Source organism: Drosophila subpulchrella, chromosome X (genome assembly GCF_014743375.2).
Source record: "Drosophila subpulchrella strain 33 F10 #4 breed RU33 chromosome X, RU_Dsub_v1.1 Primary Assembly, whole genome shotgun sequence".
In the NCBI taxonomy this organism is placed as follows: domain Eukaryota; kingdom Metazoa; phylum Arthropoda; class Insecta; order Diptera; family Drosophilidae; genus Drosophila; species Drosophila subpulchrella.
The window spans coordinates 28703681-28729480 of NC_050613.1; the positions used below are offsets into that span (position 1 = coordinate 28703681).

General features: G+C 44.3%; 4 protein-coding genes across 4 annotated transcripts; all 4 read right to left on the reverse strand.

Moving 5' to 3' along the window:
• Window positions 1-1799: 1799 nt before the first annotated feature.
• On the reverse strand, window positions 1800-7506 carry LOC119557417 (putative mediator of RNA polymerase II transcription subunit 12). The gene is made up of 3 exons (XM_037870165.1): window positions 7250-7506; window positions 4056-4453; window positions 1800-3995 (listed from the first exon to the last, which is right to left on the reverse strand). The coding sequence occupies exons 1-3, from the start codon at window positions 7268-7270 to the stop codon at window positions 2672-2674; spliced, it is 1743 nt and encodes a 580-aa protein (XP_037726093.1). The 5' UTR covers window positions 7271-7506; the 3' UTR covers window positions 1800-2671.
• A 3919-nt stretch (window positions 7507-11425) lies between these two features.
• On the reverse strand, window positions 11426-16130 carry LOC119555994. The gene is made up of 3 exons (XM_037867724.1): window positions 15897-16130; window positions 13193-13557; window positions 11426-12101 (listed from the first exon to the last, which is right to left on the reverse strand). The coding sequence occupies exons 1-3, from the start codon at window positions 15897-15899 to the stop codon at window positions 11426-11428; spliced, it is 1044 nt and encodes a 347-aa protein (XP_037723652.1). The 5' UTR covers window positions 15900-16130.
• Window positions 16131-18298: 2168 nt separating this feature from the next.
• LOC119555995 (formin-J) lies at window positions 18299-20319 on the reverse strand. The gene is made up of 2 exons (XM_037867725.1): window positions 19515-20319; window positions 18299-19120 (listed from the first exon to the last, which is right to left on the reverse strand). The coding sequence occupies exon 2, from the start codon at window positions 19118-19120 to the stop codon at window positions 18299-18301; it is 822 nt and encodes a 273-aa protein (XP_037723653.1). The 5' UTR covers window positions 19515-20319.
• Window positions 20320-20599: 280 nt separating this feature from the next.
• On the reverse strand, window positions 20600-21387 carry LOC119557425. The gene has a single exon (XM_037870176.1). It carries the CDS (start codon window positions 21285-21287, stop codon window positions 20685-20687), a length of 603 nt encoding a protein of 200 aa, XP_037726104.1. The 5' UTR covers window positions 21288-21387; the 3' UTR covers window positions 20600-20684.
• Between the last annotated feature and the right edge of the window lie 4413 nt (window positions 21388-25800).

Here is a 25800-nt window from a genome sequence, read left to right on the forward strand (position 1 = left end):
AGAAACCCCACCAAATACACTGCCAGCTACCAAAAAACAGCTGTGGCAGCACAGTGGTTCAAACGAAGTTTATTAGACTAAAACTGGCGTAACTTGTTGAGAATCATAATTTTATGTCATTTATAGGAGTATATAGTTCTTAATTTCGGATTTGTAGATGTACTATATATATATATATATAAGTTTTGACCTATCTGATGAGCTTGCGTTATTTATGTTTTACTTTTTTCTAAGTGTTGGTTATGTTTAGGATCTATATATAAGGAGGTGTCCCAAACCCCTTTTCAAGAGCCCTTAACTTTTCTAGCATTTTAATATATTTGTGTTATTTTTTTCATAGAAATTCCATTTGTTTCTGCTTCACTGTGGCATCTGCAACGCTTCGACAATGCTGGAAATTGTTATGTTTGTAGATCGGACTGCTCACAGAGACCCCCTTCTTACCGCCCATCGCTTAAGTTATTAATTTGTTGCCGGAGCTGTTTCAGTTACAGCTGGTGTTTTATGGGTCCATTGTTGGGGCGAAATAATCGTTTAGATCATAATGCAGACAGTTTTCAGCAGGTACTTTTTTTCGAACATACTGAAAAGGGAAATGCTGGGTGATTGATAAGATTCCGGACGGGGAAGAGTCCGATGTACTTGGATCAAGTTGGCGAAAGAAACTTGGCAGACTTCCCAGAGATGCAAAACCGTGACAACAATGGCAAACCATAGGCGGCGGACTTTCGATTTCATTTCCTCTGCAAAATGATATCGGGCAGGGCTCCTCGGAGAAGCGGACAGCATAGAGATCTCCATCTCGATTTAAGGATCATGCAAATGGCAGTGGGAATGCGAATTGCGAATGAAAATGCGAATCTCCCAGAAAGTGCGGAAGTCGCCGACCACTTTTTAATTCGAGTGGAAAGTCGACAGACGCTGCCGCATTTGAAAATTATAGAAATTGGCACAATTTACCAGCCATTGCGGCAGCTGATTATGCTAATTGTTTGGCCGCAGAGTCTCGGATCTTTACGTAAAAAATGACGACGTGTGGCAAGCGAGCGATGTGGCAAAAAGGAAGAGACTGCCATGTGAAAGTGCTGGCCATCGCTGGGAGTGGCGGCAAATTGCATCGGATTGCATTAGATCACTGGAGCAGTGGACGCAACAGGGGTGAAATACGTTAATGGGACTTACGGCGAAACAATGCCATTGGTGTCTTTCTAAAGGGAACTCCTTCCTCATTTATCATTATTTATAAATGTAACTCATGGTTTTCCCTCAGATTAAAAGAGGACAATATAAGGCCGGGTATTTGCGTCTGAAAGAAGCCTAAAAAGGTCCTAAACTGAATTTCCTTCCTTTTGCAATCATTATTTCTTGAAAGCATTATAAGCTTGTCGATCCCAATATCTGGTGATCCATGGACAAAAATCGCAGATACAGATTATTCGCTAAATTAAATCTATATAAAAACAGTGAACTCTCGAGTGCCACTTCCCCTTCGGCGCCAAATTTCTCTGGAATTTTCCAGCGGCATTTACCGCCTTTTTCAGTTGCGTGTCAGCCATCAATTAGGTCCTTTATTTTTTCCAAAAATATATCGTAACGCTCATGGCGAAATCATTGAGCTCTTAATACTGAAGTTACGCGGGTATCGATGCTATTTTTATGGGTTTCGTGCGTGACTTCCGTGAATAGGCCAACTACTGCCAAGTACGAATAAAATAAAAAGGCTCTGGGCTTGGTTTTTTTTCAAATTAGTTTCATTTTCTTTTTCGGTTTAATAATACAAAGATACAAGTACATAAAAGTAAATTCAAGAAGCACGTTTAATTACAGACTAAATATTGCACAGATGATCAGCAGCACATTTTCTTGGTTAACAACATATAAACAACATAAAAAAAACGTCGTACAAAATAATGAAAAGCGAATGTGTGGAGTGAACCCCCTGGTCCCGCACCTCTCCACGAAGAAAAGGGGAGAAAGTAAGCCCACCTTTGGGCTTCCCCCATGAGTTTCGCCCAAAAGTATGCCTTGGCCTTGCAGCTTGGGGATCGTGGACAGGATTGAAATGAGTGGTGGTGGTGGTGGAGCTGGAGGATCACCCTCGGGATCTTCCTACTCCCCTAGCTTGGAATAAATACTAATGAACGGATATCAGGCACAAGAAGCAACCACAAAGTGTGTTAACAATACGAGTTAATTGGGGGGATGGCACTCACTTTAAGTTTACTGTCTTGCTGGATTTGTTTTCGGGTTCCAAAAGGCAGGCATATTTTTCAAATCTCTATAGACTTTTGCAAACCATGTTTCAAGCTCCTAAAAGTATGCAGCAGTATATTGAAAGGTAATTCAAGTAGTATTAATTGAATATCTTTTAACGTTTTAAATGTGTATAGGGCATACTTTTACGTTACTCTTAATAGTTTGGATCTCCAAAATCTTGGGAAATCTTTACCTACAGAACTCTCTAGAGGTTTGAAATCGCTTGTGGAGGTGTCTATAAGGATGCTACGAAATGCAGCAATTCTATAGATAACCTTTAGACATGATTTTAGACTTCTAACGCTTTTCGTGGCACTTGCGATGACCTATTTTCACTCGTCATAAATTTTGACACAAGAAATTGGCTAAATTTTAAGTGAATCTCCCATCCCCCCGGCGAACATGGATCAGAACCTCAACCCTCGAGCAGCTGCGTCGTCTTGTACTCCACGGCCGAACCCATTTCAGCGCCCAGCTTCTCCCTCACATACTCCCTGATCTGCTGCAGTCGATGGTCACCGGATCCCGATCCGGAAGCCCCGTCCTCAGCCGCTGGCTCCGGCTTGGCCGCCCTCTTTCCCTGGCGCATCTTTAGACTGTGGGCATGGTAGTTGAACGGCCTTTCACCCTCTGAATGTTGCTCCTCGTCGTCAGCCTGCTGTTGCTGGTGCTGCTCATGTTGCTGTTGGTAGGGATAGGGATTAAAGATGACCTTGGTGTGGGTGGGTCGCGGGTTGTTCTCCGTGATGGGCAGGCTGTGCTCAGGTTCCGGTTCCTGTTCCGGAACACCAGGAGCTGTGGGTGGATCAGATTCTGGCACATAGATTGGCTGCTGATGTTGCTGCTGATGATGGTGGTGTTGCTGTTGCTGTTGCTGTTGGTGTTGGTGGATGTGCTGATGCTGCTGCGGTTCCGCTTCCGGTTCCGGCTGGGTCATTGCTATTAGGTAGAGCTGAGGTTGCTGCTGCAAATGAGATTGCGGCTGAGCATAGTAGAACTGAGTGGGCTGCTGGTAGTCCATGGGCGCGTAGTACTGCTGCGGCTCGTACTGTTGCTGCTGCAGCTGCAACTGCTGCTGGTGGCGACCCTTGTAGCTCTGGTAGACATCGTCGATGGGTGCATACTGCACGGGCGCCGGAGTTGGTGCCAGTTGGTGGGCATAGGTCACTTCCTGGTGGTACGTGGCCGGTTCTGGTGGCCCATATTGCTGCGGGGGATCCGCATGTTGCTGCTGGTGCTGATGCTGGTGCTGGTGCTGCTGTTGCTGGTTCTGCTCTGCCTCCTGGAGCAAACTGAGGTACTGGGCCGCCCTGATCTCGAGATACTGCTGGAGAAGGGTCTGCAAGTGGGCGGCGTACTTGGCGGGACCGGGAATGCGCAACACAATGACCGGCTCCTGGTAGCCAGCAGAGGCATGCGAAGCACCCTCCGCCTCCTCCTGGGGCAGATCAATCTGCGGCTGCTCAGGGGCCGTGTGCTGGGGCTGGGTCTCGTAGCTCGTCTGGGGCTTCAGCTCGTAGGAGTACGAGGGCTCGATAGTCACGCTGGTCACCTGCTCGTGGTTGTGGCTGTGGTGATGCACCGCTGGCTGCTGCGGCTCCGCCTGCTCCGGCTCCGGCTCCTGCTCCTCCGGCAGTGGCTGGCGATGGGCAAAGCCCGTGGGGATATCGTGCTGTGAGTACGGATAGAACATGAACTTGGGTGGCGTGTAATCATAGCCAGGATGCGAGTAGCCGTATCTATAAAATAGGAAAGTCATGTAAAGTAAAGTAGTTGAATGGTGTTTGGTGGTATCTCACCCTAAGTCGCCCTCGATGGTCCGCTTGCTGTTCTTGCCACCGCTGCCCGTGGAATTGTCCCTCTCCACCTTGATCTTGATCTTGTCTCCGTGGAGCTTGAACTGCTTGTCCAGCTCCTTGATGAACTCCAGGTCATCAGCGGGCAGATTGGCAAATGTCTCGGCAACAGCTGGTGCTTTGGTGGGGTTTCTGGTGGCCGCAGACTTGGCAATCTTCACACGGGGCTTACTGGGCTTCAGAGTGGTTCCTCTGCTGGTGGAGATTGGCGCCGTGGTTGGCGTTTTGGTCGGCCGCTTCTTCAGGGTGGTGACCTTTTTGGGAAAGCCATTGCCTTTTGACCCACTCGCCTCTGACTGACTCAAACCGCTGGCCAGGCACAGGAAAGCACTAAGAGTGCCCTGGAAAATAAAAAAAAAGGCTTGATTGACTTAAAATTCAAATTGAAATGTTATTCACTTAAAAGGAAAGAAGTGGATAGTTCTTGGAACCGATTTAACACGCACTCTGGCACTTAATTTCCATATGGATTTACCATCAAGTTCATTGTTGCAATTTAACCAATGTTTTGTTTAGCTGTGAACCCAACTTGGATTGTGCAAAACGGCGGTTTTTGTTTCGGTTTGGGCTCAAGGTTTCTGGGCGAAGACAATGAAGGGCGACAAAAGGGGACTTGGAGACAAAGGCTGTGGGCCATCCACCATCTACCATCCATCGTCTTGATTTCGCTCTCAATATCGATCGTTAAACCAAGTCAACGTACAACACATGCTGAGAAGAGGTTTCACATTTGGCATTTCATCAAGCGAACTGGTGTTGTAATTGAATCTCGTTGTTGCCGAGTTCGTGTCTTGAGTCTTTTGATTTCAGCGCTCGTTCGCAGTTCGCAGTTTGTGCCTTCAGTCATTTGATTCGTAGATGGTGACAGTTAGGCTAATGAATCGATTATCTGGGTGACTATTATGAGTTACGGTCGATAACTGCTGTTGATACACGCGAGTTATGGGTTATTAGTCCGAGAATATGTTAATCAAGCTAGTTCAGTGCGGGCATTCTCGATAGTTGCCTCTGCTGACCATAACTCTTAAATGTCAGATGTCACTATATGTAATGGCAAATGAGTGACCATTAAATTTGCAATAACATGGCCAAATCATCTGCCATTTTATGGACTACAGCCAAATGACTTGCACTGGGACGCAATTGAAGCCCGCGCCTCTCCCGGTTTTCCATGTCCAGCAATAAATTCGGCTATCTGGCTGGTAGTTAAGTTTTAATTGCAATTTGTCACTCCATTATCTAGCCAGCCAGTCGGTAGGTAGGTGAGTGTAAGTTGCAAGTGTGTGTTACCCGAAACTGGGACAGTGTGTCAAGTCATTTTAATAGTCGTTCGTTGTTGTCGTTATGTAGCAGTTGTTATTTAGCCGTTAAGCAGGAAGACTTTTTCGCTTTTTCGGCAGACTTGCCACAAAGCAGCTGCGAATTTTTGTCAAACGCTGGCCTGAGCTGTGGGAGCCAAAGAGCAGAAAGCAACGAGCTTTATATAAGATGCCAAAGCCGCCGAGCTCCCAAACAGAAGGAGCAGCAGCAACTCGTTAGATCTGTCTTTCGCATTGATTTATCTTTGCCAATTATTTGCTGTAATAATTTAATTTAATTGCATCGGAGCTCTGGAGTCACCTTTCACTTGCCTGGAAAAAAGAATCGAATCGAACCGAGTAGCTGATTTTGTGGGTGATTTTTTTGCGTGGCAGAGATGGGATTTCCATTGCCATTTCGAACATTGCAAATCACAAACTACTCACTACTAACTAAAAACTAAAAGCAACAGCGACTCGGGGCAAACGATCGTCACGCAACGCGTGCAAATTAGTCGGACTCGGATTTTGCTCAGTTTTTGTGGTGTGGCGTCTTGGTTATTGTTTCGCTTTCGTTGTTGCATCATCCCCAGCAGCAGCAGCAACGTCAAAGCCAAGCCAACAATAAAATGTAAATTAGACAACTACAGATTATCCTGCCAGTGGCTGAGAGGTCCCCCTTTCCCCTTCCGATGGTGTGTAATAACTTTATGTAACCACACGAGTGGCGACTGCAGAAAACGAGTTCTGTTTACGCCGCTCGAGATTTTCCAGCACTGGGAAAATACCACTGATGATATCTAAGAATCTTTTTCAAAAAAAACCATACAATCTAGAAAACATTATGCTCCAAACGATATCTAATTGACGAATTTGTTGCTCTGTGCTTAAAATGGTGATAAAACATTAAAAATTGTATCGATATTGTCCACACCTAAAACTTTTTCAAATAATTTGCGTTTTTGATAGTTAATAAAAGCTAGTTTTATAATAATTGATTAAAAATAAGGTTTGCCTAATAGTATATATATAACTTTTGTTTTGAATTGATTATCATTTTTAATAATTTTTTAAAATTCAATAGCAACAAACAAAATTAAATTTCATAAAAAGTCAATAAAAATGTATTTATTTATGTTTAAAGAGAGCTAGGAGATCGTTTTTTGTTTAATATATTGTAGTGTCAAATATAAAAGAAATTCTTGTGTAAAGAATTTATATAGGTGAAACGAAAGGCAGAAAGTGTGATCATTGTCAAATCTTTTGAATGCATTTAATATCAATTAACGTCATCCTTTTTTCGCTCTGTGTGCGCATTTGCGTAAACGGATTTCTTGGGGCCACTTGACCAATCGTCTGGCATTCTACCGCGGAATTTTGCGTCCAATTAGTAGACGATTATCCCAACACAAACCAGCTCCCTCAGCGCGTTGATTGATGGACAAGATGACGACGGACATGGAAATGAATGGACATCGAAGTGCGGACACAGACTGGACAAGGGCAGTGTCAGAAGGGCAGCCGGTAGTCAGTATTTAGTGGCCAGTGGTCAGCCGAGCGAGCGAAAGGTCAAGATTGCGATAAATCATGTTGCGGGAGCTTGGAGTTCATTGCATCTTCGCCTGGTCGAGTTGGTTGAACTGAAACCACTTTCCAACCACCAACCACCAGCTGACCAAGCCGGCTTTGGTGCCACTGCACCACTTGAATGCAAATTAATTTGTCAGCCGCCGACTAGTTTTTACTCCGCACAAATTGCACAATTCGATTGGTGGGTGGGTCCGATTTCCGGGTTTTCTAAAGGAGATTGTATAATCTTACGCTTGGCGTTACTCTTACCAATATCAATGCTAATCTCATGGCGAATCCAGATAACAATGCGCTTTCGCAGCGACTTTTTCACACAATCCGATATTGATTATATGGATATGCACTTTTGAAAATTCTTGTCTTTGCGGCACCACAAATAAAAAAAATGTGAGATATATATCGGATACTATGGGTAACACGACCGGGTCCGTTGGTTTTCTATACGGTTTTGGTTTTGGATTCAGATTGGTATTCGGAGCGATGCTAGCGTTCAAAAGTCGCGCCTCTTACTGCGGATGGCGCGGCGATGCTCGCTGTTTTTATATCGCAACCACAGCAGAAACCACTTGGTCTTCGGGTTGCATCAAGCTGGAATATCGGCTCCGGAGTTGGAGTTGAAGTTGAATTTTTTAAGCTACAGCTAAAGCCAAAGGCGAAGGTGGATCGTGGATCGCTGTTCGTGGAACGGGAAAAGAAGAAGCCAAGCGTACCGAAGTTCAGCACCAATGACACCGCACGTCTCTCCATATATACCCATACATCTGTATCTGTATCTGTATCTGTATCGTTGAGTGACTGAAGGTGTAGGTTGCCTGGGATTGCCCCAACTGTAAACAAAGTGCTTTAGATACCTGGCAGATAAGTAGAAGAAAGGCACGGAAAAAGTGTTGCGGAATCGGCGAAATTAAGCTTACGGCGCAGGAATAGGCGGAGATTCAATAGTTAGTTTCCCAATTTATAATGTTTTCTGTAATAAAATAGGGTCTTCACTCATTTCCATTGTATTCAAATGTTAGCGCATCCAATAGAAATCCCTGTTTTGGCCAAAAATGATTATATTTTATTCCATCTAGACTTGGTGTTTATTAGTAGCATGCATGAAATTATTTAAAAAAACTGTATACGATTTTAGTTTATTATTTTCCCCAGACAAGATAAATTTGTATACTCCTTTACATGTTTTATCAGGTATCAGTATATTTTCCTACATTAATCTATGGCAAAACGCATATGCATGTTATTATCGAAGCTTCATTCTGTACTTTTTCTGAATTGTTTCCCTTGGTATCCAGATATTTCTAAGGCCACATTTCCTATGCTGAGAATCATCACATGAACGACCTTGCCTCGCCATGGGAGAGCAACCTTTCACAAAGGGCCCAACTTATGTATACCTACCCACCCAAAGATCGGGGGAAGCCGAGAGACCTTTCCAATTTCTTTGGGGACAAAAGAGCGGCGCTTTTGTCTCCGCTTTTCCAGTTCAAGTTCAAAGTCATAAAAATATTGTCGTAACTTTAGCTTGTGACAAAGGCATGGATGGACTTGACTTCACTAAGGTCCGATTCCGGGGCCTTTCATTTTGAGTGAATACGTTTTGGGTTCATTATAATAATTTTCTGTATTTCAGAGCCCCACACAAAGCCACAAACCAATCGAAACAGAAACAGAAATTTGCATGAAAACAATTGCAGAGCATCCAGATGAGAAAAAAAATAGAGAGTGCCAGAGGTCCGCGTGTAGTGGCACTTTAATTGGCGCATTAAGTTGTCTTTGCTTGGGTTTGGCCTGGGATTTGGAGTTGGCTTTTGGGTTTGGGATTGGGATTGGGATTGAGCCAGCGCCAAAGAAGAAATGGCATAACAAGAGTGGGGATTTGTTGTTTGGCTCGTCGCCGGTGGGATTTGGTAATCCGTTTTGTCAAAAGACACCAGACACGACACTAAGCGAAGCGAGATAACGATAAAAAGCCGCAGATAACTGAACACTGCTGTAAACTAAAAACTTAAAACTTCATTCGCAATCACATGGTTGCTCTGTCGAAAGTAGTTTCGTCCCTGCTCTTCGAATTTATACTGAAATACAAAGTCAAGACGGCAACTAAAAGTAGTCTAAAATAGGGCGAGAAAAGCTAACTATAATCATTTTTTTTAACGGTGTACAGCTATTCCTGTTTGAATAAGCAGATTCAACTTATGGAGATGGACTAGCCCCATTCGCGGCATCAACAATTCGTACCACCTACGATTCGCCTTTCAGTTTGCTTTTTCTTCAGGCTCGCCTTGATGGACGTGCATCGATAAGCGAGAAAAGCAATTGAAATGTTGGTCAGCTCACAAGTTGGCCACTCTTTTGTGCTCCTCCTAACTCTTGGATCTCCGCACAAGTTCGATGCCGATTCCCATTTCGTTGCCAACAATGAATGACCGGAGCGAATCGAAGCCTCGGCTAAGCCAACATTGCACAATCGAGCGTCCAAAACCAAAACCTCAACCTTAGTTCATTGTTTAAAGGTGCAACAATGTCACTTAGTCAGCCGTCATAGAGCGGCATGATTATTATTATTATTTATATTTATTGTGCTGACCCAGACAGATAAAGAGGCCTACCGTTCGGATCTCATATAAAGCAGAGATCGAGAAGGTTAACCGTGGGCTTCATCTTCCACAAAGGGCAAACCTTTCTGAATGACCCTTTGGAATGCAGACTTGCGATCAGGCCTAAGATGTATTTTGAATGGCACAAACTGGAGCTGGAGATTTGATTCCACAAGAAGGTCACTGGCCTTGCACTGAGCGAAAATTAGCAGTGGTATCGATTATAAAAGTGAAGATAATATATTAAAGGTGCTTATTACATTTTTTTTTATTTTATTTTTATTAAAATTTTGTTTTTGTGTGGAATTTTTCTTGGCTTTTGACCAAGAAATAAACCACCTTGTTCTTACCATAAAAATATTACAAGTCTTTTTTATAAATCTCAAAGTCTTTTAGGTTTAATGAAATATCATTGAATTAGAAAAACTGTATAATTTTTGTTGGTCGAGCATTATTCATAAAAGATGAAAAGCTGAAGATGGGGATTGCTAGTTGCAGCTGTTTATTTTTTCTAAATGCTAATTTGATGCTTTTTTGTTCAGTGTGGTGCACGTCATCACCGGAATCAACTGCATTCAGGAAATACATTGCCATCACACCCTTAAAAACAGGGCAGGGCTGCTCGTCACCATCATCATCATCCTCATCCTCATTTGCCGTCTGCATATTTAATGGGTGACAAACAATGCAGCAATTTTGTGCCACTGGCTGCTTCATTAACAGCCATGAGATGGCCGAAACGAAACGAAACGGCAACGCAAACAACTGCCACAACTCGAAACTTGCAACTCGCAACTGCAGCATCTTCGCTTCCTACTTGCATAAATCTCCACCTGTCCGTCTTTCAGTCTTCTGTCTTCTGTCTGCTGGATTTCGAAGCCGCATCTCTGCACCCCGGCACACTGCCACACAAATCATAATTTTGTGGCCACTCAGAGTGGCATCGCACCGTAATTGTTTGTTATTGCGGGCTGTTTGCTGTATGCCCGCGATTACGTGAGCAAAGCATCGAGGGGAGAGTCCAAGTCCGATTCCGAATCCGAATCCGAGTCCAAGGAATCGATGAAATCGCTGGAATCGGTGGCTCTGGGGCTCAACTGGCTCATTGACAAAGTCACATATTGCACATTTGATTCGATTGGCTTTGGCTTCGCTTTTGGCCCGCGATGGCCTAGCCTGGCTCTAAATGGGGAGCTGAAGATGCTGCATGGTACATGCCGCATTTGCTGTTATGTGATCGCCGATCGATCGGCTTTTGGGGCAGCGGGAACCAACTCCTTTTGGGAGTCGCAAGTCACGAGGCTCACCTCTTCGTTTTTTATTACTCCTTGAACCCATAAACAGCCATCCATCCTCAGGCCATCATAAACTTCAACTCTTTCAAATTTGTTTTGACTTCAGGATCAGTATTTAAAATAACAAAATAGCAATCAATGAAAAAACAAAAACCTATATTAATGAAGATGAAGTTTTTGTTTTTTAAACAAGTCTGTTAACTTGGTTAACGGTGAAATGTAGTTTTCGATCTAAAAAATCAAGAGTACTTTCTTCGTTTTCAAGAACATTGGTTCTCGATAGTAAGTAAGAGGACCAAATACTAAAATCGTGAGCATTCAATCTCAGTTTTCAGAAAAATTCAGAGCGTAGTAGTGTAGACTTAAAATATGCTCTTTAATGCTTTCACTGCAAAAATAAATGTACTTGGGAACCCTCCTCCAAATAAAACACATTTCATTTTCGCTGCAATAAATATTCGTATTTATAGGTATTCTAAAAAACAAAAAACTAAAATCGTTAGGCTAGACCCGAACTAAAAAGCTTAGTGCTCTTAGTTTTCTTTGAGTTTGCCGGGCTGTCCCAGCGACTTCTTCACGATTCTGGCACCTCGGTTCTCCTGGGAATCTCGCTTATAGAGTCGCAAATGCGCCGGAGCTGGATAAGCAAGCGTCTGCCGTTGGATGGGTGAGAATCCTCCCTGTTGCTGCGGAGAAGGACTGTGTTCCCTGATCAGGCGCAGAACCTCCCAGCTGGGGATATACGAGTCTAGCAGCGATTTCGAAGAACGTCCGGCAAACAAGTCGGGCGTGGGATCTGGCTGCGATGGCCGGAATGGTCTGAACCTCTCCGATCCGGGCCTTCGAGTAGTAATGCTCACAAAACTCGGGGGATATGGCAGTGGAACTCGAGGTCCATTAGCATAATGTCGCTGTGGTGGCGATGCAGGGGCGTAGGCAAACTGCTTGGACTGCTGAACCACCAGGGGTTGAACTACCAGATGGTTGCTGGTGGGTCTGTTGCCCTGGGTAAATCCATAGATGAAAGGAGGTCTTCCAAGGGGGCGTGGCACTGGCAGGGGCAATGCATTATTGGTCACATATTGAATACCGTTTGGGCCCAAGTCCAAATCGTAGGGAACTATGGGCTTTGTGAATCGTGCTGAAGAGGAGGACACTGTGGTCGTGGCTGCCGAGGGCGTGGGAGTGGGCGTGGCTGCCGTGGGTCCACTGAAATGAGGTAAAAAGAAGCTGATTAACCAACGGCTTAATCTCTTGAAATTACCCCAATCGTTTGCTCCATTTGTCGGAAGCCGATGCCATTGTAAGTGAAATGCTGGCATTTCAACACTTTCAGCCACTAACCAACCAATTTAACCATCCCAAATTGGCTGAAAACGATAGTTTTCGGCCAAAATCACAGCTCCTTTCAATTGCCCACACCATTAGCATTTCCATTTCCAATTCCCAATCCCCAAGCAGCAATTTACACGTCCATCAACGGCCCAACTAGCCCTCAATCAGTGAGCCATTAAAGAGTTAACCGTTCTGATCTGTGGTTGAGGGTTAAGTGAACTTTGTTATTGATTAGCAGTTTAAGTAAGTACTTATTGTATCACTATAAAGCTCCTTCTGGTTGAAAATGAATTCCCTGTTTAATTAAAGGTGTTTTAACAGATTTTCAATGATTTAAGTATTCTGTACTAGGTTAAACCTAAGCCTACTAAACTTACTTACAGTTTATGTGTGCTTAAGTGCTTAAGTTTTAATCTTGTATAACACGGCTTTTCCCAGCGATCTTTTTTTGAAAATTGTCAATTTCAAAGGACATATTAAATGTTATTGGTTTAAAAGCTTTTTTTTAGAAAATAAGTATTTGTGATTTGAGATGAAAGTGAATTGTTCTCGATTTAAGCAACGTTGAACTTACTTAGTTCTTATTTCAAGAACTTGTGTTCTTAAAAGAGTGAAGGGCGTAATCATAAGATTTCTATAACGATTTTTGGCGTTCTCAAAAAAATTACAGCATGTTTTTAATGGCCAAATTATAAAGTTTAATGTTTCCATTACGAAGGTAACCACTTTTCGTTTTTGGTTTTCAATTTTTAAACGTCTTTTTAAGGACTTAAGAGCTTTGAGCTTTGAGTTTAGGCGGTCGAAGCACAAATTTAAGCTTTTACCCGTGCCGTTTACAACGACCGAACTTTCATTGGGTCTTAGCTAAAGCTTAAGCTTTTCCGGAGCTGGTTTTAAACCCCCAGATCGGCGGCTTGAACTTGAGGAGGCTTTAAAGCCCTCCGCAAAACCAAGTCAATACTCACACATAGAGCAAACCCGGCAGGTGGGCGGGAAAGGCGTAGCCCGAACTGAGCTGCTGATGCTGCCGCTGCAGCTGACGCAGCTCCTCCAACCGCTGCAGCCGCTCGAGTTCCCGCTCCCGTTGAGCGGCATCCTGAATGTAGCTGGGCGGTAGACTGGCGGCCACATCCGGTCGCCATTCGTAGTGATTGGGCAGGAGTGGCGGTCGATTGAGATCCAGGTGCTGGAGCTGTTCCTGATCCCGCTCCAGGTCCTCCAAGCGAAGTGGTAGAGGGGAGGTGTCGTCATCGTATCCAGGAGGTGGTGAAAGGACACCTTGGACGCCACTTACCACGACGATGGATAGGAGGAGCAGGTGAAGCAACATCTGAATGGAGGAAATAAATAGAAGGACATCTAAGCTATACGATAATTAAATCTTTAAACATAAATAACTCCCACGTTTCAACCTTTTCAAATATTTTCATATTTCATACGTGATGATGTTTTGGCTTTAATATTTTGGAAAGAAACCCGTTTCAAAACGATTATTAAAACGTAATTCCAAAGAAACATAAAAATTCATTGTGAATTGAAGAAGATCAACATAAGGTCAGGTCAATTTTTGTTAAAGTGCAATTGTCAGACGCTTTATTGGTAGTCAACTGTGTTTAACACATGTTTCCGATATAAAAGTATATAAATGTAATGTAATACTGCAATGATTTGTCATCTGCTAACCACAAAATATATAAATCTTTTGTATTTGTAATATTATTTCACGCAATCCCATACATTTAATTCCAATTCGCGCAACTTTAAAGCTGACCTTGGAGCATTTTAGCAGCAAGTGTATTCGCAACTTGAATTAATTGTGTCTCTTTGTTAATTTTGGTTGGTGAAAGGTTTAGTTTTGGCGCCTTTCGCCGAGCAGCGAACCGGCCACGCCCACTGATGCGTTTAATTGAGTTTGACCACATTTAATTTGGCTAAAGATTGGAAAAGGGCGGGAACGGGATCTCCCCCAAGTTTTTGTTTGCAGCTTTTGGCAATGGAGTGGAAAGATGAATAGATTGTGGTTTGAGACAAATGCGGTGTGGAATCTACGCAGGCCAAGCCCCAAGTGGGTGGCAAATCCCCAAACCCACACCCATAACCTTCCGATTTCCATCCTATTTTCGCAATTGCACCTGCTGGCGAAGGCCACACCAACTGATAAGCCACTTGCAGAGCGGCCTTTCTAAAACAAAAATCTTCGATTCGATTCGAGACCGCAAGCTCTGACCAAGCAACTTACGACTATTTGTCACGCGATGAAGAAGCATTCCAGTGGATGTTGAAATACTTGCCGCCAAATGCTGCACACTCTGCAAAACTAGTTGCAGTCAGTGAGTCGCATGCGTGCCCCAGATCCAGAGCTTTTCGAAGTTATTTTGGCTATTTTGGCGGCTAATGATTCCAACCAGGTCAAATGACATAAGACATGAGATGCAAACGCAGCTTGATTGATGGCCCAAAGGAGCTAATGGACTGCGCATCGTTAACACGCGTAATTTGCGCCCCCCTCACCAGCGAAACATTCGCGAAGCAAAAACTGACCACACATAGTGTAAACACAAGCGCAAAACAAACAATGGAAAAACGAAAAATATCGAACAAAAACCAAAGACTCAAGACACGAACTTTGCACAGGGCCAGCGAATAAACTTCGATTAGATCGGCTAATTGCAGTTCAAGTCTAACGAGGTTCTAGGGCAATGTCAGACACTTAAAATACTGAATAAGTTTTCTTTTCTTAAACGTTGCAAATCGGAGAGTTCGTTGGCCTCTCCGCTTTAGTTTTCCAACGAAAGGGAACTTGACTCGCCCATATTCCCCTATTACTATATCTTTCTTCATCCGACCGACTACCGCACCCAACTTTCCCCCTTTTGTCCGGCCAAAATAATACCCCTGGTGACATATCATATCATTAATCAATTCGCGGACCATGAAATTGTCTCAGTCGGGCTCATTAGAGTTATTTTGTTTTCGAACAACTCAATCACACATTCTCTCTATTTTCGCTGTCTAAATAAGAGCTTATGTAAAAATCGATATATGATTATTGTTTTTCTTTTCTTTGCATTTTCTATCTGTTAATATATTTATAATAGTGTTTTCAAAATATTTTATCTTTAAATTAATGATTATATATTGTTTAGTCCTTAAGCTATCTTTGTGTTTCGTTTTTTGGGACACCTATATAAACGCCTAATAGCGGCTCTACATGCCTTTCTCTCCATAATACATGTTCTTTTTTCGGCATTATTATACATTTTGGTAAATAGAGAGTAAATGGGTGTACTAGATTCGTCGGAAAGTCTGTCTGTCCGTATGCATGCTGAGATCTCGGAAACTATAGCTAGAATGTTGGGACTTGGTATGCAGATTCTTGGGCTTCTTGCGCAGCGCAAGTTTGTTTCAGCAGGGTGCCACGCCCACTATAGCGTCCACAAACGACTATTACACTAAAAACTGTCTAGCTCCCACACTTTGTAATATTTAATTTATATGAGATTTTGTTCTTATTATCAATACACATCGGGTATCTAATCATCGAGGCTATCGACTATAGCGTTTTCTCTTGTTTTTTGATTATGCGGTGACCACTCTTATCATATCATTTTTCTGCTCGTGATTTATCCATTTGAGATGTCATTCCTTTCTGGTCGGTTACATACGCACCATGATTACAGTATCCCGTTTATGGTCGCCTCCGCTGATGATGATAATAACTTGCGCCAAAGATGATGATGATGGGGCTGCTTGACCGCCTTGATCCGACTAAATGACGATGATCACTCCTTTGAGCGAACCAGCACAGACAACATTCACCAGTTCGCACGGATTACACTTCGGTGCACCAAAAAAAAAAAGAATTTAAGCAAAAGTCCAAACTTGAGCCAAGTCCGACAGCAGAAAAATGGGAACCAAAACCAAAGACCACAAACTAAAACCGAACCGAGCGTTAGACGAGCGCTGAGGCGACTGCAACGGCGCGAAGCTCTGACACGACGTTTTATAGTGTGCCGCCTTATTCTCTCAGGTCTCTGGTCTCGAATCTCGGACCTCGAATCTCGGGTTTCAAATCTCGCATATCGGAACCAAATAGTCGCCATTCATTGACCACCTAGAGATGCAGATGAGCGAAGGATGGATGGGTGGTTGGATGCTTGGATGCTTGGATCACAAAGGCGGATTGAATCCGTTTAGAGCTGCGGCAATTAATTGAAAAGGAAAGTGAATAGCTGCAAGCTCGGCAACCCAGCCACTCAGCCACTCGGCAACTCAAATTGAAACCATTTCAAACTCAATCAGCTACAACAAAGCGAGCACCGCCCAGCAACAACAAAGGCTACTTTACGCGCTTTAAAGTTTATACCAAAGTCGGACAAGTGAAGCGCACACCCCTTCGAAACAACTATGTAAGTCATCTACAGGAAAACACGGCGATTAATCGAGATCGAGCTACGAATTCAAAGCCAAAGTCCGAGCATCGATAACCTCTCATTTCCGCAGCCAAATCTCAGCGGCAAGTGGCCGTCCGAGCCATCATCTAAATCCCATTACTAGGGATTCACCGCCACGGGGCGTCCTCCACATCATCGTGGATATATCACCGTCATCGTCGGTGCATCGACGACATGTGGAATGGTCGGTGATTGAAAGTGAATTGTGGCACTCAGTGCGCCAGGGAATGCCCCCCGAATTGCGTTTGATACCCTAACTCCAGAGGGGTATGGCAAAAATTGTAACACCTTCCCAGTAATTGCATTAGAAATTCAATTTTTTGGAGCGAACTTACTGAAATTTTAAAGCTAAAATGATTTGCATGAGTAAAAAAGATTTTAAAGACTTAGAATGAGTAAAATGTTTTATTGTAACACATAAGTAATCAAGCGCGAATTCTTCAGCTTAAGATTTAAGAAGTCTCCAATTTAAAAGCTCAAGATTTCTTAAGCCTTATGTAGCAGCATTTTTAAACGAGTATAACAGATTCTTGAGAGATCGTGGAGTTTTGTAAAATATTTAAAACAAAAATAGTTTTTAAGTTCACTAATATTTGAAACATGCGTTTTGCCAAATGCATTCTGTATAACAACATCATCGTGACTAAGAAATTTTCCAAGCACAGGGTATATTGCACAGTCAGTGTTTGGCCGCCAAAAAATGAAAGGCCGTTGGGCATTTGCTCCACTTAATGCGGCAAGTGAAAGATGCTTTGGGCTCAGCCCCTTTACTTACCCCCTCCAAAGAGACGCCACGACGTGGAATGGAGGCAATGAAAGCTTTGTTTCGATTTGGGCCAGTTAATGCCAAATGAATTTGTCAAATTGTGACAATTAGGAGTAGACAGATGAAATGGCTAGGCGGCATGTGATGCAACCTCAAGGTTTCTGTGGCATGAACATACTATGTACATACTAACCGTCTCTGTTCCGGTCGGGCGTGAAATGGGGTCTTTGGTCACTTTCACGCAAATGAAAGAGAAACAAAAAACAGTGGCTGTGCATTCTGTCCAAGACGACCTTCGTTTTTCTTAGCTTCAGCTCCAAAGGTACTCCTCCATCTGGGGTTTGTTTTTGTTTGCTCACTGTCCCCCATTTGTTGCTGTGCAAATAAACAGTCTGGAAACCGTAACGTCTGGATTCCATTTGGGTTTATTTGGGACTCGTTAGGTTGGGTCATCTACCAGCTACGGATGGTGTTGTGGTGTGAAAACGAAAGGTGGAAGCCCGCTGAAGAACGACACCAGTGACTCAGCCGAAGTGGAGTTATGTAAATTAAAAGGAAAGCAAAATGGATTTAGGGTTTTGCCATATATGCTATATGATGTCTTGGGTTCAAATTATAATCGTTGTCGTGGGTGTTGAATTCTGAGAAAAGTAATTTGAGCCATGCAGATTGTACTATTACAGAGTTGTGTGTTATATAGCCTAAAAAAAGTAACTTGTATTACTTAACTCTTAACTCTTTGCTCGATGACTGGTTTATAAATCTTTATTCGGGACTTTCGTATGGTTAACAACAAAAAATAACAGTTCTAAAGGCTAAGACGTGGTGAGACTTTGGAGGTAGCTTATATCCTAAGGTCTGGCCCTCAGGTACAAATGTGGGCCATTGGCGGAGGTGTCGTGGCCACCAGCCAGTCCCATCGAGGAGGCCGGCAGATACTCGTTGAGGTTGAGCGAAAACGAGGGCGGGAAGTGCTTGTCCTTGGCCTCGCGATTGATCCTGTAGGTGTTGCGGAAGGCAGCGGCCGGATTGATGGACCCGGCGGCGTATCCCTGGAGGGCTGCGTAGTTTGGCGGCAGTGCACTCAACACAGCTGCTGTCCGTCCCCCAAAGTCCGGCTGTCCACCGGCGGAGATGGCCGGAGGTCCAGCAGCCGCAGCGGCAGCAGCCGAAAGATACGGCGAGATGGGCACTATAATTGGTCGGGTGGGGATCAGCTGGAGATACTGGACGGTGTTTCCGGTACCATCTTGGATCGACTGGGCCGGCAGGTATTGCATGAGCATGGGAGTCGACGGCAGGCTGGCCACGCTGGGAGTTCCCGCCGTTTGCATGGGCGTGAAGTTGGTCTCCATTTCGGGCATCTTGTACGAGGGCTTGAACGCAGGATCCGTGGGCGACAGGACCTGCGTCTGAACCTGGTTCTGGGCCATGTCATAGCCACTGGCATAGGCACTCAGCGAATTCAGGTGGGCCTCCTGCTGCTGCTGCTGCTGCTGTTGTAGTTGCTGTTGCTGTTGCTGTTGCACCTGCTGCTGCACGCTGTTCGGCGACTTGGAGCCCTTATTGGATATTTCCGGACTCGAAACGGGGGATCCCTGCAGGAGGGGCACCGCCAGGAGCTGCAGCAGGAAGAGGTGGCAGTGGATGTGGAAGTGTCGGTGGCACAGCATCTACGCGAGGCGGGAAAATATATAGTACGAAAATTAACAGGCTTGCTAAATTCAAACAAAAGTACTAATTTAAATTTGTTTTCTAGGCAAAGAACCATGTTAGTTTGCATTTAACAAAGTCTGAAACTTTAAAGAGACGTTTTGATAACATACAAATCAATAACTCAACCTGCTAATTCGTTATTTGTTATACTTCTAAAGTTACATTTAACTTATTTGGCAATACCATTTTTTTAACTATCAACTTAATTTCTTTGATGCCATTTAATGGTTCTCCCTTAAGGAATTGTAACTAGATCTTCAGCACAAAGTATCTTCTATGTAGAATTTATTATTTTTCACTTATCATTGAATCTCGTATAAACACAGAAAAAAAAGGAATGGAATTTTTCACCTCGACTGATTTTCGCCTGCGATTTCAATATTTTTTGGGAGCGTGGAAAACACTTGCACTTTTCCTGGCGAGCGACGCGCTTTGATTAACTCGGCTGCATTGCAAGCTTGGCTTTTATATATCGCTTGACGGCCAATTTTCCGCAGTTGGCAATTGGCAACTGGCTGCAGCTCCGACTGCACTTTTAGCCAGTGCAAAACACGCCAGCATCAGCAAACAACAAACAACATCAACAACATTTGGCTGGCACTTCTCTGGAAGCATTTCAGCGGCATTGTTGCGTGTGTCGGGCTGTGCATGTTGCTGCTGGCTAGTTGCAAGTTGCTGGTTGCTAGTTGCTAGTTGCTAGTTGCCAGTCGCCGCCGTGCCCATCGCTTTTGGCCACGCTTCAAGTTCAAGTTTACAGCCATCGATCGCGCATCACAGCTTTGGTTTCGTTATCGCTAACGTTTTCGTTTTCGTTGTCGATCGACTTGACTTGTTTTGTTTTGATCCATCCGCTGGTTCCGTCTTCCAAATCCGTGGTTTTGGGGGCGTGTCGCCTCTGGATCTCGGATCGGAGGCAGCGTCCCGTCCTCTTCCGCATTGCCATTTGGCCATGTGGATATGGTTAAACGGGTTTCCACATCTTTTCGTGGGGATGTCAGCTTTTTTCCAGCCACCAGTCGCAAGTAGTCGGTAGTTGTCCGTTTGCAATTTGTTTTACTGGTTCGATTAGGCGGAGACACAGTGGTTTTGCTAATTCAATGGATCAATTTTTCAAACATTTTTATGTACAATCTTAAAGCACTACAGTGAGATTTCATTCACAAATTTCTAGAGGTGTGACGTGTGAAATTGGAATCTAATTTGCCAAGCTATGGATCTGAAAGAATATTCTTGGGTCACCGTTCTGCAAGCGATTTACAATTTAGAACAGATAAAATAACCAACATTAGAAAGATTTTTAAAGAACAAAATTTAACATTCCTAGAGGTATTTTTAAATTGGCATCTAATTGACGAAGTTATTGAACTATTTATGTATTTTGGGTCACCACCAAACCATTCGATCGCCTCACTGTGCCCATTAAAACACTTTAAGCATTACTTAACCCAAAAATTTAGCTATTGACTCAAGTTGAACTGATAAGCTGTTATGGGCCCAGGATGATCAGCTCCCGCTTCCGATTTAGGTGGCGAAGCTCTGGGCGCTTTCCTGCATCTGGGGCGGAATGGGAGTGCCCGGCTCTAGCGGCCCGAAGATCATCGAGGAACAATGGTGATGCAGGGAGCGGCGCCAGTCGAGCAGGCCACAATGGATCTTCCGGGGCAGCGCGGTGGCCCAGAGGGTGAGCCACAATAGACAGGCTCCGATCAGGCCGGTGGTCAGGCCCAAAGTCCAGTACTCGCAGGCCAGGAAGGTATGCTCCTCGACGGCCAAGGCCTGAAGGACGCCCACAATGGCGCACTGGCAGAGGGACTCTATGCGGTGCCACAGCTTGGTCAGGGTCACATCCAGCACCAGGCAACAGATGCCCGTTTCCAGGAGGAGCGCTGCCCAGGATGTCTGATTGCCCCGATGATGCCTGCCTCTGAAGCGCCCGTGATCGGTGGGCAGGGCGCTGGGGAAGATCCTCGTGGCCTGGAGCAGGGCCACCACACAGGCCGAGAAGAGCCAGGCGCCCAGAAGAGGAGCAGCGGAGCCGGGTGATCCGCGGAAGTAGTAGTAGTACGAGATGCCCAGCACGGAGTGAAGCACCACCGCTATGCTCAGAGCCGTAAGTCGAGCCATCTCGAGAGGATCTCAATCTTAGCCTTCCTTCTAGTTCTACGAGAGTCGAATGGGGCCGAAAGGCTTTTGGAGCTCTGAAACTAAACTGAAGTTGTCAACTGACTTATAAAGTTTGATTTACTACTTTTCTGCACGTTTTTGAAAACGGATGATAGATATATTTGTATTATATATTTTGGAGAAATAGTATCCATCGATGGGGATCACTAGGGCTTTGAATTCACTTCTAAGGTTGTCTAAAAGTATGCACTCCAAAAGATGGTTTTCTTTTTCACTGCATACTTTTAGACACCTTTAAAAGCGATCTCAAAACCCTAGTAATTTATGCATCTCCACCCACATTCAAAATAGTTTTTCTCCTCGTGTAGTCACAGTCACTGTCCGCGTCACGGTTGGAATCACAGACATCGCGGCAATTATCGCCACAAGTCAAACTGGCTTCGATGTCAAGGCCTTGTTTTCCTCATTTCCAGTGGGCTCATTACGTGAGGCAAGTGGAAATGGGAAATGCGCTCAATAGTCGTCAGATTACTTTCATTTTTCTTTAAGAGCTTTCCTCTGCAAGCTTTTGGAGTTGTAACTTGATCAGAGCGGAGCTTAAGTTAAAGTTATTCCAGATCTGGAGGCTTAAAGGTCTAGATAGATAAGTTTTAAACGAAAGATTTAATATAAAACTTTCCATTTCACTACTAAAATAATCAAAGCCCCAAGGCCTGGTATTTAGTTCATCATGATTTTAAAAACTCGCATTCAATTAAAGCCACGAAAGCTGTTGGAGCTTTTTAAACACCCGCCAAAGATGCAACACAATCGTCTTCGCTTTTTTCTTTGGCATACTTCAAGGAACCAACTCTGAGCTGCAAATGATCCCATAAGCCCTGGATGCACTTGCTCCTCTCTGCTTTCTGCCGACATGACGTCCCAATCCTGGTGTTCCTGCTCCGCTTGCTCTGTCAGCAAGTCATAAATCTTCGGCTCCGACTGAACTTGATACATCAAAATGTTGGTCAAATTAAATTTCTTGCGCCTCGCCTTTCCCCGGCATTTCCCCGGCTTTTCCCCGCTTTTCCCCGCTTTTCCTGCAGTTTTCACTAGGAGCAGCTGCCAAGTAATTCGTCAAGCTGCTTTGTCCTCCTCCAGCGGCTGCGTTCCTTATCTCATCTTCTGGGTGAGCATGGCTGCTCCATCTGCAGCTCCAGCCCCTCTTAGCTGTTCAACTGTCTGTCTCCGCCACCCACAGCCCACCAACCACCCCCTTTGGCTGGCTTTCATGTCAACTGCATTTTTCTTTTGCTGTGTTGCTTGTTGTGTGCGCTTTTTCACTGCTTTAAACCACTTAATGGGTTTTTTTATGCGGACCTGGCTTAGTTGGAAAAGCGCAAAAAGGGTGGTCGGCAAAAGGGGGCGGAGAGTGGGGGAGTGGTGCCTAGGGGCTATTCATGCTGCAGCTTTCTTGTAGCTTCATTCACAAAGACTTGCAATTCATCAAATCTCGTTAGCCTCGGCTTTTATAGAAAATCTGCAGCTGCTTTTGCTTCTGCTTTTCTTTTCGGGCTTTTGGGGGCTGCTCTCCTCGCATTCAGCTGCCACGCCCACAGACACTGAGAGGGCGTGGCCACAGCACAGATTCGCATCCACATCCGCATCCATTTTTCCATTTCCAAACGCACACGGCACGGCAATGGCAGTGGCAACGGTATCCCATCTCCTCTGTCATTATTGACTGGCAAAGTCTTTAAGGCAACTTTTGCTCCGGTCTCATGCGCTTAACTTTAAGGGCTTTCCATTCCCCACCTGAGCTGATCTCCTCCGTTCAGTCCTCCTTTCCTTTGAGCTAATGAAAAGTGTGTGTCTCCTGCAATGGAGTGGAATCCTTGCAGCTGCAGCAGACCCTCCAAGTGAGCTGCCTGCCTAAACGAAACTAAACCAAATCCCTGCCAGGGAACTACAATAAACGAGCTGGCCAATGCATTTTTAATGCCACCACCACCCAACCACTTGTATACTTGGATACATCGGAGATTGAGGTGAGCGTTATTCTGTTATCCAGGTTCGCTTGCCTCATAAAAATTACAAGCATTGTAAGTTTGCTGGTTAAGGAGCGTTTTTCGTGCCTCTTACAACACTTTTCTCATATCAGCTCTGCGTTGGCCAACACTATCTTAGTGTTTACATGTTATTTAATTTATCAATAGGTGTAACCACAGACCAACTTCTATCTAAGAAAGTCCGTTGACCAACACTCCTTGGCCCAACGTGGCTAGTTAATACGAATTAACCAACATTGGTATCACTACGCTGGCCAACCCTTAGAGGTTTGAACTTTAATGAATCCTTTTAACTGCAGTGAAACTTGTTAGAAGGAAAATCACAGCTAATTAATACTATTTTGTTACACTGTTAGCATAACCTTTGAGTGATCGCAGCTTTACCCTTGATCAACACTGCTTGACCAGTACTCTCTCTTTCTCAGTCAGTGTTGGACAGGCCATGGCGTCGATGCCAAGTGTTGGCAAAGCGTTTGTGCGGCACTTTGGGTAAGTGGGAGCGCACATTGAAGCAGCTGCTCCTGGGCACCGTTTTTCTCCACCGGAGTCCCCCCTCCTCCTCCAGCCAGCCAGCTCCTTCATTTGCCATTGCCTCTTGGCAAAGTGCCCCATATCACGCACAGGCAAACATTGCAAGGACCCCAAATGCATTCAATTAACAATTTCTCCGGCTCTAGCCCTGGCATAAAACTTTGCTGGCTGCTGGAACTGCTACTGCAAAACTGGGAGCAGGAGGCGGCGGTGGCTTTTAATCAAAAACTTGCATTTGCCAAGTGGCAGGGCAACTTTTTGGGCCAAGTTTTGTGCGGCGCCAGAAGTGGGTAAACTTCTCCAAATTGTGACGTCGACAAAAGTCAAATCGTGCCGACTCGCAGCACCCTAAAGGCCTCACATGTTCACTACGCTACACGATTGCAATCAGGGTAATACGTTTTGGGGTTTAGAATACAAAGGTACCGTACGAAATGGTGTACTAGTTGGAAGAGTTCTTAAATCGTTCTGGCGATAAGAAGTAGGTTGTATGCTTAAGAACCAAAAGGTTTATTACTTCATGGAGTGATAAAGCTGATGTTTTTAATGAGCCATTAAGAAAAAGTAGGTTATATGCTTTAAAACCAATAGGTCTATTACTTTAGAGAATGAGACAACTAGTATTTATAATGAGCTATCCCTGTAATAACGATGAGTCCTATAGATGAAATGCATTTAACTCCCTTGATCTATTAGGTTTATTAATTAAATACATAAGAGTAAAAAACCTTTTTAAAATTAAAAACCCATTGATTCAAAATAGGTACTTCCTCATGGCAGGAACAATTCCAGACGGTTCAGTCAGCAAGTGAGTGCCGTAAATTGCAACGACTCTGGTAAAATTCAAAGCATTGCCGAGAAAGAAGCGAAACCAAAGCCAAACACCCGCATGCCAAATGGAGCTCCACCTTCAGACCATCCTTCCCATTTTTCCTCCTGTTTGCCTCGCCCATTCGAAGAGGACTTTTTCAGGACGAGGATGGAGGTTGGAGGATGCGGGATGGGGAATGGTAGATGGCTGCCGGGCTCGTGCCATTTAGCAAAAGTAATTAAGCGTCAATGCGTTTCATTTGTGTTACTTTTCTGGGCAATTACGGCGGAAAGTTTGCAGTTTTGCAGTAGTGCGGCGTAAAATGTTCATTGTTAATTGAAGACCCGATAGACTGGTAAAAAAGTTTCCACTACGTGGCCGTAGAATCGATCGTGAAATGGAGGGCATAGTTATAGTTTATATTTTGTACTTTATGGTTTGTGTGCGTGTGATACGGCAACAGGTGAGCGTCCTGTAACGTCCTGCCCTGAACTTTCCCGACTGCCATCAGCAAGCATTTCCATCTTCATCATCATTATGTGGCTATCATCATCGTTCGGGGGCAACAATTTACCGACTACCGGGAATCCCCCTGGCCACTGCAATGTGCAAAAAGTGTTTCTCATTAAAAAGTTGTTTCACAATTTTATTATCCTGTCGTTGCCGAGGTAGTTGTAGTCCGTAGTCCGTAGTCCGTAGTCCATAGCCATCCTCGCTGTCGTCCTCCAGGTTGGTTCATTGTCACGAGCTGAGCTCAACCGGGGTGACAATGTCAATAAAGCAAACTTCGCACCCGGCCAAAAGCCCTGTGGCACCCCCTCTTAAAATTATTTTTAAATTACTTGTAAAAATAACAGCAGCAGCGCAAGGAAACGCAAAAAGTTAAAATAATAGGGAATACAAAAATAATAGCGAGCGGGAAGGGAAACAAAACAAAAGCATTTACGATGCTCAGGGGAGGAAAAAAGTCGGAATTATTGTTGCATAGTTTGGCGGAAACAATTTACACAGAAATTATGCTTTCACAAGTCTTTCTCCTCCGACTAAAAGAGTAGGATTTTGTGACCCACACCAACCTCATGCATATTTAAGCGTTTCATTAGCAGAATCCCCAGATATTAGC